Source organism: Typopeltis vanoorti, chromosome 22, assembly GCF_054136105.1.
Source record: "Typopeltis vanoorti isolate ZY-2024b chromosome 22, IOZ_Tvanoo_1.0, whole genome shotgun sequence".
NCBI classification, from domain to species: domain Eukaryota; kingdom Metazoa; phylum Arthropoda; class Arachnida; order Uropygi; family Thelyphonidae; genus Typopeltis; species Typopeltis vanoorti.
In genome coordinates this window covers 91,979,926-91,992,205 of record NC_143570.1, presented here as the reverse complement: position 1 = coordinate 91,992,205, position 12,280 = coordinate 91,979,926, and the positions used below count along the sequence as shown (strand labels likewise).

The window sequence follows — 12,280 nt, the reverse complement described above, 5'->3', positions numbered from 1 at the left end:
CTATATATTATTATTATTCAGAGCTCCATGGAGTCAAAAGACTCATCATGGGAGGTCCTTCCTAGGAAACACAAAATCTAATCATACCACTCCTGGAACTCATTGACCATTCTTGCTCTCACCACTCTACCAGGCAATGCATTCCACGGTTCAACCACCCTCCATGCAAAGAAACCACTCCTCACCCCTCTTGCTCACAATTTCCTTTCGTAACTTCTAGGGATGACCTCTTGTCAACACTCCTTCCCCCAGTTCCACCAAGTGAAAGAACTCCCCAGTGTCACTCTGTAACCACCTCTCAACAGTTTAGAAGTCTCAATCACATCACCTCTCCTCCTTCTATTCACCAAAGTCTGCAGTCCACATTCCCTCAGCCAATTCTTATAACTAACATGGTACAGTCCTGAAACCATCTTTGTTATCCACCTTTGTACCTCTTCCACAGTTAATTTATCTCCTTCAAATCCTGGGGACCAAATCTGAGAACAATAGTCTAAGTATGGTCTGATCAGGGTCTTATACAATGGAACAATAACCCTTTTATCTCTGCAGATCAGCGTCCTTCTCAGTTTTGCAGCAATCCTCTGGGTTACCTTCACCCAGAGGATTGCTATGGTAACTGAATTTCAATTTTCTATCAATCATCATCCCCCCCCAGATCTCCTGTCTCCTCCTACTTCCTCCAGTACAGCTCCTCTAAGCGAGTATGCAGCCTCCCATCAATGTATCTCAAACTTCAAGACTTTACATTTAGCTGATTTACACTGACATCCCCATTCATTTGCCTATCTCTCTAATTTATTATAATCCTCTTGCAGGGCTGCCACATCTGCACTATTACTAATAACCCTTCCAAGCTTCACATCATCTGCAAACAACTGAATATCCCCTTGCAATCCATTGTCAATGTCATTGATATAAAGGTTAAACAATACAGGTCCCAGTACTGAGCCCTGTGGAACCAAATCTTGTAACCTTCTGCCTCCTTGATATTGCCCCACCATACACAACTCTATGATACCTATCAGACATGCAATCCTGAATCCAGTTGACTAACCCGACATTTAAACTCATGTAATTCAACTTAAATATCGGCTTAGGATACGGCACTCTGTCAAATGCTTTTGCAAAATCCAAACAAATGGCAGTATATGCCTTTCCCTCACTGTTCTTGTCACTTTATTATAAAAGGCAATCATATTACCCTAACAAATTCATGTTGACTCTCACAGATAACATTACACTCATCTGCCTAATGCTGTATATGGTCCCTCACTAATTTTCCAAAGATCTTAACACAACTATTGATGAAACACAAACTGGCCTATAATTAGACACTTCCAGTCTGCTACCACGCTTATGCAATGGCACTATCTTACCTTCCTTCCATTCCTTGGATACATTTCCTCTAGCCAGACTCTCACTGAAAAGCCAGGTCAACGGAGGTGTCAGTTCTTTAGCACATTCTCTCAAAACCCGTGGTGAAATACCATCCAGTCCCACAGCTTTACTGACATTCAGAGTACTCAGTATTTGGAATGCACTCTCTTCCTGCACCTCTAAACCTCAAATCTGCACTATTCCTCTAGTATTACAACCTATTTCTCCAGGATGAAATACACCAATAAAGTGTTCATTGAACAACTCCACTATGTCCTCTGCATCAGTCACTCTATTCCCATTTTTATCCAATAATGTCATTCTTCCACAATCACTTCTCCTCCCGCTGGCCACATAGCTAAAAAATTTCCTATGATTCTCTTTACATCTTAGTGCCAATCTCTTCTCATATTCCAGTTTTGCCTTCCTCACCATACTAGTCACTCTCTTGGCCTGAGTCTTATATTCTTCATGCATCTGCTCTATACCCCTCTCCTTATATCTTTTTCATAATATCTTTTCCATCTGCAGTTCCTGATTGATAGTTTGTCAACCACTTTACACCAAATTATGTTCTCTTTTTCACTCGTGGAATACAGCTTACTATTGCTGCTAACAAATATTCCTTCACAATTTTCCAAGCACTAATGACTGGCTGGCCTTCCAATTCTGCCTTCCATGGAACTGTCCAAAGTTGATATCTAAGACTAATCACCTGCCTTATAATTTCACATGCGTTCCCTTTTCTTTGATATTCCTGGATGTCTATTCATCTTCCAAGTCAGAACCACATAGTCACTCTCTCCAACAGGGAGGAGAAATGTCGTCTCAGTTGTTACCAGTTCTTCTGACACTATGACCAAATCAAAAACTCTTGAACCTCTTGTTCCCTCTATTACATGTTGCCCAAAACATTTGTCCCTCAAGAATTCTAGCAATTCCATTCCCTTATTACTACATGCATTTTCCTCTTCCCAATTTATACTACTGTAGTTATAATTTCCCATAACAATCATTCTTCTTGCACTTGCCAAACTCAACTGTCTAAGCATTTCCTGGTCCCCACCCTCTGTGCTCCTGTGTCTGTAGCAACACCCCACTAAATATCCTGCCTTTCCCACCTCTACCTCACACCATATGCTTTCAAAATCATTAGTGCCACCGCCTTCCAAAGTCTACACTCTTAGAGGACATAGGTTGTCACTTATCATAAGAAGTATTCCACCACCACGCTTTCCCTTCCTATTCTGTTGAAAAATGCTGTACCCCAGCGACTTCTATTCCTGTTATTATATCCTCTTCTGTCAACCACATCTCAGTGATCCCAATAATTTTTGGCCAGGCTGATGCTATCTGCATCACCAATTCCTCTCCCTTATTCCAGATACTCCTGGCATTAGTATAAAACATAAAAATGTCGTTGTTTCTATACCTATCATTATCCCCTCCAGACTCCACTGGACTCAGTGTTACCTGATGTTGTCCTCCTTTCCCCAAGCACCCTTTTATTATTCACCTTTTATTGGTTCATTTTGATAAGATTTCACACACCTGACAGCTGTTTCGAACTTGTTAGTTCTCCTCAGAGACCAGGCAGAAACCTTAAGAGAGCAAAAACTCTCATGCAATACTAAGGAACTTGAATTGTCAGAGAGGAAATTTTTCGTAAGCAAACTCTGAATTGGTGCGTCAAAGTATTTACTAAAATAAAGAGCCAAAAGGCTTCAGTTCGGCAATGCAAAATTATATAAGTGGATATTAAATCCACTTATATAATTTTGGATTATATAAGTGGATTATTTCAAAGCCGAATGTAGAAACTATGAATGTTTCATAAAAAAAAGTTCACCAGAGAGCTTACAGGAATATACTCACCGAGAGTTTGCTTATAAAAAAATATACCTCTCCAACATTTCAAGTTCCTTAGTACTGAACAAGAGTTTTTGCTCTCTTAAGGTTTCTGCCTGGTCTCTGAGGAGAACCAACGTGTTCGAAACAGCTCTCAGGCCAGCGAAACTTATCAAAATGGATCAATAAAAAGCGAATATATAGATGCTTTAGCAGCATTTATGTCTTCTAAGTGGTCTGCGCTAAGGCAACTCTGCTGGCGAGTGTATTCCCATAAGCTCTCTGGTCAACTTTCTTTTACAAAACTTTCATAGTTTCTACATTTGCTTTTAATACCAGATTTAATATCCACTTTACTTACATAATTTTGCATCGCTGAACTGAAACCTTTTGGCTCTTTATTTTAGTAAATTAGTTAATAAGTTAATAAATATTAATTATTTTCTTATCATTCTGTTGTAATCAATATCATGAAAATAAATTAACATTCTGCCAACATATAAGCCTTTCCATGCATTTCGCTCAAAATCATGTTCCCTATCCTTTCTCCAAATTTCTTTCTCATAGGTAGTTTTTGCATTCTGTCTTTTTATAGGTATCTTCATGAGTGCAGCTCTATCAAACTGGCCACCATGACTCCTTCAGATACCTCTTATCATATAAGAATATGAGCAGCAACTGTTCAATATCCATATATGGTTCAGTGCAAAACTTATCAAACCAACTTCTCATCCCCTTACTTCATTCCATTTGTATGTGTATTTAGATACAGCCATTCTGATATCATTTTCCCCAAATGAATTTAATCCATAACTCTTCAAGAAACACATTAACAGATTCCTTCTCTCTCCATAACCCCTTGCCCATGCATAGCACTTTTGTATTAGAGTTTATTGTAACCTGGAGATGATGACATATAAAAAATCCCTAGTTAAAAAAAAAATTCTCTGGTTTTCTAATCCTCCTTCTAATGCTCTGATTTCTGTTTTTGCTCAACCAACCCCCTGAATGACCATCTGCTAGAAAAAGGACGTTCCACCTTCATCCATTTAGTTTAGACAATATGCATATGCAAATATTTTCATCCCCCCCCCCGCTCCGCTCCACATGAGAAATCACAAGTCCAAAAAGAAATAAAGGCAATGCAGGGGCTAAATTCACAATATTCAAAATATATAGAGTAATCTAAAAAATGAAATGAAAGACAAAAAGACAGGCACTGAGGAATCACGAGGCATGATATTTAAAAATGAGTTTACACATTTAATGTAGTTTGAACAATGAACTTATAGAGTTATTTACCTTTTTGGTCTAAAACTACTTCCTCACATATCTGTGTAGATAATGGGCACTTATATAGAACTCCAGGTTGGTGAATTTTATTTCCAAAATATGTTGAATTAGCTCTTGGAGCTGTAATCAGGGCTCTAAAAAACAGGAACAAAAAACTTAGTCGAAACATAAAAGCAGCTCTTTCTATATCCATTATAAAAAATATGAATACATTTGATATAACCTTTGCTAATGAATACATATAAAAAAAGGTTAAAAAATGAAATGAGAAAGGGTAAATATGCAGAATTCAAGATCTCTCTCTCTCTCACACACACACACACACACACACACACACACACACACGATGTGAATGGACATGCCTGAGATTGCTCCTCTTTTTTTTTTACCTTGATTTTGTGTGGTATCAAACAGGAAATCTGGATATATATCTGGTACCAACTCATAACTTGTAGAGTGTTCTTTCTAAAAGTAAGTAATTTATTCCATAGTATTAAAGTTGTAAGCATATGAGTTATTCTTATTCTATCCTTTTGGACCGAATGCTGCTAGTCAGACTGTATCCAATGTTCAGCAACATTAAAGACAACGTCCCTCTCATAATAGGATGAACTGCTATAGCAAGAGCCAGTTTCCCCCCCCCACACACACACACACACTGCCACCAATGGGAAGCACAAAGGTCACAACAAAAAAAGCAAAACTGTAAGTACATTTTCTTAAACTTTGACCCTTAGAAAAACTTAACAGTTCAATCGGAAAATTATAATACCACAACTTTAACACTAAGATGATGGCATGGGACGAATTAGAGTTCAAAAAAGCCCTTGATTTTTTGGGTAATGTTGCTAAAGTAAGTGGTAATTTAAGAAATGATTTAAAAAAGGACATACTAACTGCAGTGAGCAAACTAATGAAGGTATTCTTTAAAATGAAAACTGAAACAAAAGTATCAAAAGAACTACAGTCTACTACAAACAAGCAGGTACAGGCTAATTTAGCTCAGCCTACTCAGCTATACTCAAGTTGTTAAAACAATGCTAAAAACAAAGATGAATCGGAAAATAATCCTTGCTATAAATTAATGGTGAAATCGATAGCTCAACTAAATAGCAAAGAAATCAAAAATATCATAAAAGAAAAAATACACCCAAGAAAAATGAAATCACAAAAATGAAAAGTATATGGGAGGAGTCTTAATTAAATCCAAAGAAAAGACTGACAGACTTGCTACATAATGAAATCTCTCAGGAATGCAAAAACACATTAGTAGCAAATCCCAGTAAGAAACATCTCCCAAGGCAAATTATATATGATATTCCCAGGGAAATCAATGCAAACAATGCAATTGACTCAATATGCAGGCAGAACGAAGAACTCTTCAGTCGCAATACAAAGATGACACAAAAATTCATCATGACAAATAAAAAAAACAAACAAGAGAAAATCATTGAAGTTGATCCAATGGTGAGGACCAAATTGCTGAAAACTGGTGTTAAAATGCTTTGGAGAATTTGCCACCATCGTACATGAGACTGTTGGAGAAAAACATCTGTCTGTTCTACTCTAAGGAACAGAAGTTCAGCAAGTGCTCATGAAATGAGGTTGAGATGAATTGTATAAATTACCAAAATCATAACAAGTATGCCAAAACCCAAAATGACTGCAAACCCGGCACTAAGCAAAGACTGCCCAACCTATAACTACTATAGACAGCTCAAAATTCAAAACAGATTATGGAAAACAATAATAAAGTTAGAAGAAACAGCACTACTATCCCCACATGCCTTCAAATAAATCTTCAATGTTCTATCAATGCTGTAAACAGGGCTGTTGCCAGATTAGATCATGCCCTGAGGGAAACAATTAAATATCACACCTGATGGATTATAAGACAAAAATATAAGAAAATCCCCAATTGCTATTTTGTTTTTATTACAAGAGAAAAATTAATGCAAAACAATTACAATAATATTAATTAAATGTTTGCTCTACAGGGATATCACACAATAAAACTGTTTTTAAGCTCTTCTAAATTTAAATTATAAGCTATGTCCACCTCTATCGATATAGTTGCTAGACCAACCAATCTTTCTTGGGTCATCACTGCTGTTACAAATAATTTTTAATCAGTTTATGCTTGAAAAAACTTCTTTCCACACTTGCTAAGCTAACAGGAATTGTTAGCGTAGCGACAGTGCCTACCCCAATATGGCTGAACGAGTGCCCTTATTAAGCCGTGCCGTGAGGTAGGCTACCTCTATGCTACACCCTGTCGACAGTACTGGCTGTAAACAACTTAACAGAATTCATAAATAGAAAAAAATACAGGACTATACAAGAACCTTACATCAACAATAAAATATGTGGCTTTCCAATTAATTATAAAATATTCTAAAGGATAAGAAAGAGAGTTGTAATACTCATGGTCAACCCTAAAGTCGACGCAATATTAATTTCTTGGGACAGCAATGAGGACTCAGTACTGATGGAAATTACATACCACCAAATTAAAACTTTTGCTACGAGTATGTATCTAGATCATAGTAATGACATAAAATACAACTTTGAAAAAATGGGCAACATTCATCCTCTGAATCAGTGAAAAATTCTGTCAGAGGTTCGGGAACAGGAATTCCTTAACTGTGTGGAAATAGTCGAAGAGCAGATGGTATATTCGGATTTGCTATTGTCCACTTCTTTTTCTTCATGATACCTGCTGAAACAGGTGGTACCATGCATTGGTAGTAGTAGTCATTTGCATGATGCTTAGCTCCCCCCAAACCATTAGGAACAGCAATGGCATTGACACTTGACCACTTTTCAGCAACTTCAGAAGATTTCTAGCACACGTACCACAGCATATGTATGGAGGCTCAGGCCTCGTTCTAATCTCTGAACTTACATACAAAACAAAGCTGATAGGCCTTTTCCACTAGCGGAGTGATGGCCTTTTTCTGGTGTGCAAACATCACTTTGCGCAAATGTAACAAAAGGTATTTGAGCTATTAACACAAGTACAAGGCATCACTACTGCTGGATTTGCACTGCAGGATCACCCTACGAGTCTTCACTTTATACTAATAACTGCATCATCTTATGACAACAATGTCATGATTCAACTGCACTGCATCAACCAATGATGCAATAGCTCCTGGAGATGTGTATGATTTGATAATGCAATATGTGGTAATCAGGAGATTAAAATACAGCATTGCCAAATGATACCTATGTATGCAACGCAGAATGAGTCCCTCCCAAACAAGAGCCAATTGACAGATTTTATTGTCATTTTCCTGTTCAGCACATCAAAATTAGTAATCAAAGAATCGCTGTTTTTGATTTCAGAGGTAAATTGTGTGCTGTCCAGTGTAGTGATTTGGCGACGGTTAGAAGTAACAGCCAACAAAGAACTCTTTAAAATTGCAGAGTGGGCACATGAGAAGAAAGTTATCTTCAATAGCACCAAGTTTAAAGTGCTCCAAAGTTAAGCAAAAAAAAAGGTTCTTTTTTTTTTTTTTGCTTACACTAGGATAAAAGATGAAAACAAGAATATAATTTTTTGGCATCTTTAATTTATAGTATAACCAACTGAAAAAAATTTTCAACATATATGTGAAGATAATCAAACATTTAGTTCATTGCTCTATAATACCTGAGTTTTCTACATCCACTCAGATTAATCACGATACTTTTCACGATCCTTTCCTTGATGACAATAGTACCAGTTCCATGATGCATGAAGACACACCTGAGATGAATACTATCAGTGGGTCAGGAATTTATAAGGCATCTTCAAGGAAAATTTCTTCCATTGATTCGAAGATGAAAGCAGAGACAGCAAAGACGAGGCGAGAGACGAAGCATATGAGTATTGAAATGATGAGAATTACAGATATGCATGGAGAGTGAAAGATGGTCGTGTGAAAGTGGAAATGAATGTAGGATTTGAGAGTGGCTCTATATATGCATTACTAAAGGTATGATGAATGAGAAGGTACATAAGGTTTGTTTTCCCAGAGGAAGAATGTGCAGAATAAGCAAGAGAATTGGTGGTAGCAGAGACAAGTGATTTGAATGAAAACAAGGAGAATGTCAGGATATATATATCAGAAAGTTGTTGAGAAGATTAAAGGATAACAATGTAGTAGGTCAGTGTGTTGTGCAGAAATAATAGTGATGAATTGATGCAGTAGGCAAAAATCATGAATGCTATGTTAGAGGAACTATGTGAGGAGGAAGGGGTACATTTTGTGAATGTGTAGGATAAATTTAAGGGACTTATTTTAAGGAATTGTATAAGAAGGACGGATTGCATTTAACTAGCTTGGGTGTGAATCAGCTCAAGAGATTGTTGCTGGAAGGATAATGAATGTAGTGAATAGAAGATCTAAGGATGTGCAAGTGATGGGAGAAGACATGTGGTTACGTTGAACTGACTTAATGACCCTCTGAGGGTGTCAGGAGGGCCAGCTGATGTGTATTCAGTTGTTCGGGAAGGGAGGTAGGGGAAGGTGAGAGAGGATGACATGTTTGTTGCCTCTGGGTGCTACTCAGTCATGTATGGGGAGTAGGGAAGTACTGGTGGGCAGGCAGGAAGTGAGAAAGTCATGGGATGGGAGAGATATATGTTAACAGCCCTTGAGAATTTCCCCAATCATGTGTAGGGAGGGAGATGTTTTTTTTGTATCCCTTAGCTTTGGGGTCAGAGATTCCCTGCTGGGCACGTCAATTTTGTGGGATGGTGGTGTAGATTTCTATTATTATTATTATTATCCAGGCCTTCATGGAGTCAAAAGACTCATCGTGGGAGGTCCTTCCTAAGAAACACAAAGTCTTTCAAGACACATTAGGGGGAGATGCCCCATTAATAACACAAAGTCTATCATACCACTCCTTAAACTCTTTGACAGTTCTTGTTCTCACCACTCCATCAGGCAATGCATTCCATGGTTCAACCATCCTCCATGCAAAGAAACCACTCCTCACCCTCTTGCTCACAGTTTCCTTTCGTAACTTCCAGGAATGGCCTTTTGTCATCACTCCTTCCCGCTGTTCAACCAATCGAAAGAACTCCCCAGTGTCAACCCTGTAACCACCTTTCAACAGTTTAAAAGTCTCAATCATATCACCCCCTCCTTCTTCTATCCAACGACCTCAGTCGATCCTCATAACTAACATTGTACAGTCCCGACACCATCTTTTTTATCCGCCTTTGTACCCTTCCCACAGTTAATTTATCCCCTTCAAATCCTAGGGACCAGATCTGAGAACTGGTCCCCAGGATTCGAAGGGGATAAATCCCATGTGCTGCAACTTAAAGTCTAAGTGTGGTCTGATCAGAGTCTTATACAAAGGAATGATAACCATTTTATCTCTGCAGGTCAGTGTCCTTCTCATTATTGCAGCAATCCTCTGTGTTACCTTCACCACCTTTGCAATATGTCCCCTAAATTTCAGGTTTCTAACAATCATCAACCCCAGATCTCTTGTCTCCCCCTACTTCCTCCAGTATAACTCCTCCCATAGAGTATGCAGCTTCCCATCGGTGTTTCCCAAACCTCAAGACCTTACCTTTTGCTGCATTAAACAGACTCTCCCATTCATTTGCTCATCTATCTAGCTTATTCAAATCCTCTTGCAGGGGCTACCACCTTTGCACTATTACTAATAATCCTTCCCTGCTTCACATCATCCGCAAACAACTGAATATCCCCTTGCGGTCACTGATATAAAGGTTAAACAATATAGGTCCCAATACCCATCCCTGTGGCACTCCACTTGTAACCCTGTGCCTCCTTGAAACTGTCCCACCATACACAACTCTTTGATACCTATTGGATAGCCAATCCTGAATCCAGTTGACCAATCTGACATCCAGACCCATGTGCTGCAACTTAAATATCAGCTTATCATGTGGCATCCTGTCAAATGCCTTCGCTAAGTCTAAGAAAATGGCAGTGTATGGCTTTCCCTCATCTAATGCTCTTGTAACTTTATTATAAAAGGCTAGCATATTGCTAAAACAAGAGCGGCCCCTTCACAAACCCATGTTGACTCTCACAGATAACATTACCCTCATCTGCCCAATGTTATACAGTCCCTCACTACTTTCTCCAAGATCTTAACAACTACTGATGACACACAAACTGGCCTATAATTAGACACTTCGAGTCTGCTACTGCCCTCATGCAATGGCACTATCTTACCTTCCTTCCATTCCATGGGCACTTTTCCCGCTGCCAGACTTTAAGTGAAAAGCCAGGTCAAAGGCACTGTCAGTTCCCTAGCGCATTCTCTCAAAAGTCGTGGTGAAATACCATCCAGTACCACAACTTTACTGACATCCAGAGTATTCAGTATTTGAAACACACTCTCCTCCTGCACCTCTAAACCTCGAACCTGCCCTATCCCTCTAGTATTCAAATTGACTCCTCCAGGATGAAATACTCCAATAAAGTGTTCATTGAAAAATTCCACTATGTCCTCTGCATCAGTCACTCTATTCCCATTTTTATCCCACAATGTCATTCTTCCACAGTCATTTCTCCTCCTACTGATCACATAGCTAAAAAATTCCCTAGGATTTTCTTTGGATCTTAAGGCCAATCTCCTCTCATATTCCAGTTTTGCCTTCCTTATCATACTAGTCACTGTTCTGGCCTTATATTCCTCATGCATCTTCTCTTTATCTGTCTCCTTATATCTCTTCCATAGACTCTTTTTTGCATGCAATTCCAGTTTAATATTGTTTGTCATCCCTTTACTCCAAATTTTGTCCTCTTCTTCACTCATGGTATACAACTTACTATTGCTGCTAACAAATATTCTTTTACAATTTCCAATGCACTAATGATATCCTGGGCTTCCAATTTCTCCCTCCATGCAACTTCCCCATGTTAGCATCTTAGACTATTATAGTCGCCTGCCTTATAATTCCACATATGTTCCCGTCTCTTTGATACCCCTGCATGTCTATTCATTTTCTAAGTCAAACCATATGGTTACTCTCTCCAACTGGTGGGAAAGATGCCATCTCAGTTATTAGCAACTCTTCTGATTCTATAACCAAATCCAAAACTCTTGAACCTCTTGTTCCCTCTATTACATATTGCCTAAGACATTTGTCCCTCAAGAATTATAGAAATTCCATTACCTTATTGCAACCTGCATCTTCCTCTCCCCAATTTATACTGCTGTAGTTAAAATCTCCAATAACAATCATTCTTCTTGCACTTGCCAAACTCAACTGTTTAAAGATCTCCTGGTCCCCACCCTCTGTGCTACTGGGTCTGTAGCAACACCCTACTAAATATCCTGTCTTTTCCACCTTGACCTCACACCATATGCTTTCAAAATCATTAGTGTTACTGCTTTCCAAAGTCTCCATTCTTAGAGGACATAGGTCATCACTTATCATAAGCAGTACTCCACCACCATGCTTTCCCTTCCTATCCTGCTGAAAAATGCTGTACCCAGCAACTTCTATTCCTGTTATTCTATCCTCTTCTGTTAACCACATCTTAATGATCCCAATAATTTTTGGCCAGGCTGATGCTATCTATATGTATAATATTTTTGTGTGATGGGCAGAATAGCTGGGTCATCAGTTTACCTGGTGTTGTTTCTTTATGTTGTGATTTGGATTTTGAGTGGGTGTGTTCTCCTTGTGTTTTGAGTTTTTTTGGAGGGGAGGATATCCAACTTCAAAACTCAAGTGGCTTTCAACTTAATCATCTATAGAAATCACACAGCTGTT

The 12,280-nt window shown here is 38.5% G+C and overlaps 1 protein-coding gene across 2 annotated transcripts in view; it reads right to left on the bottom strand.

The window, feature by feature from the left end:
• LOC150094569 (integrin alpha-9-like) overlaps nt 1–12,280 on the bottom strand; it is an 806,800-nt gene that overhangs the window by 773,412 nt on the left and 21,108 nt on the right. For both annotated transcript variants that reach the window (XM_090411876.1, XM_090411877.1), the window contains exon 2: nt 4,531–4,655. In XM_090411876.1, the coding sequence (XP_090268002.1) occupies nt 4,531–4,655 (125 nt within the window). The remainder of the gene's footprint in view (nt 1–4,530; nt 4,656–12,280) is intronic.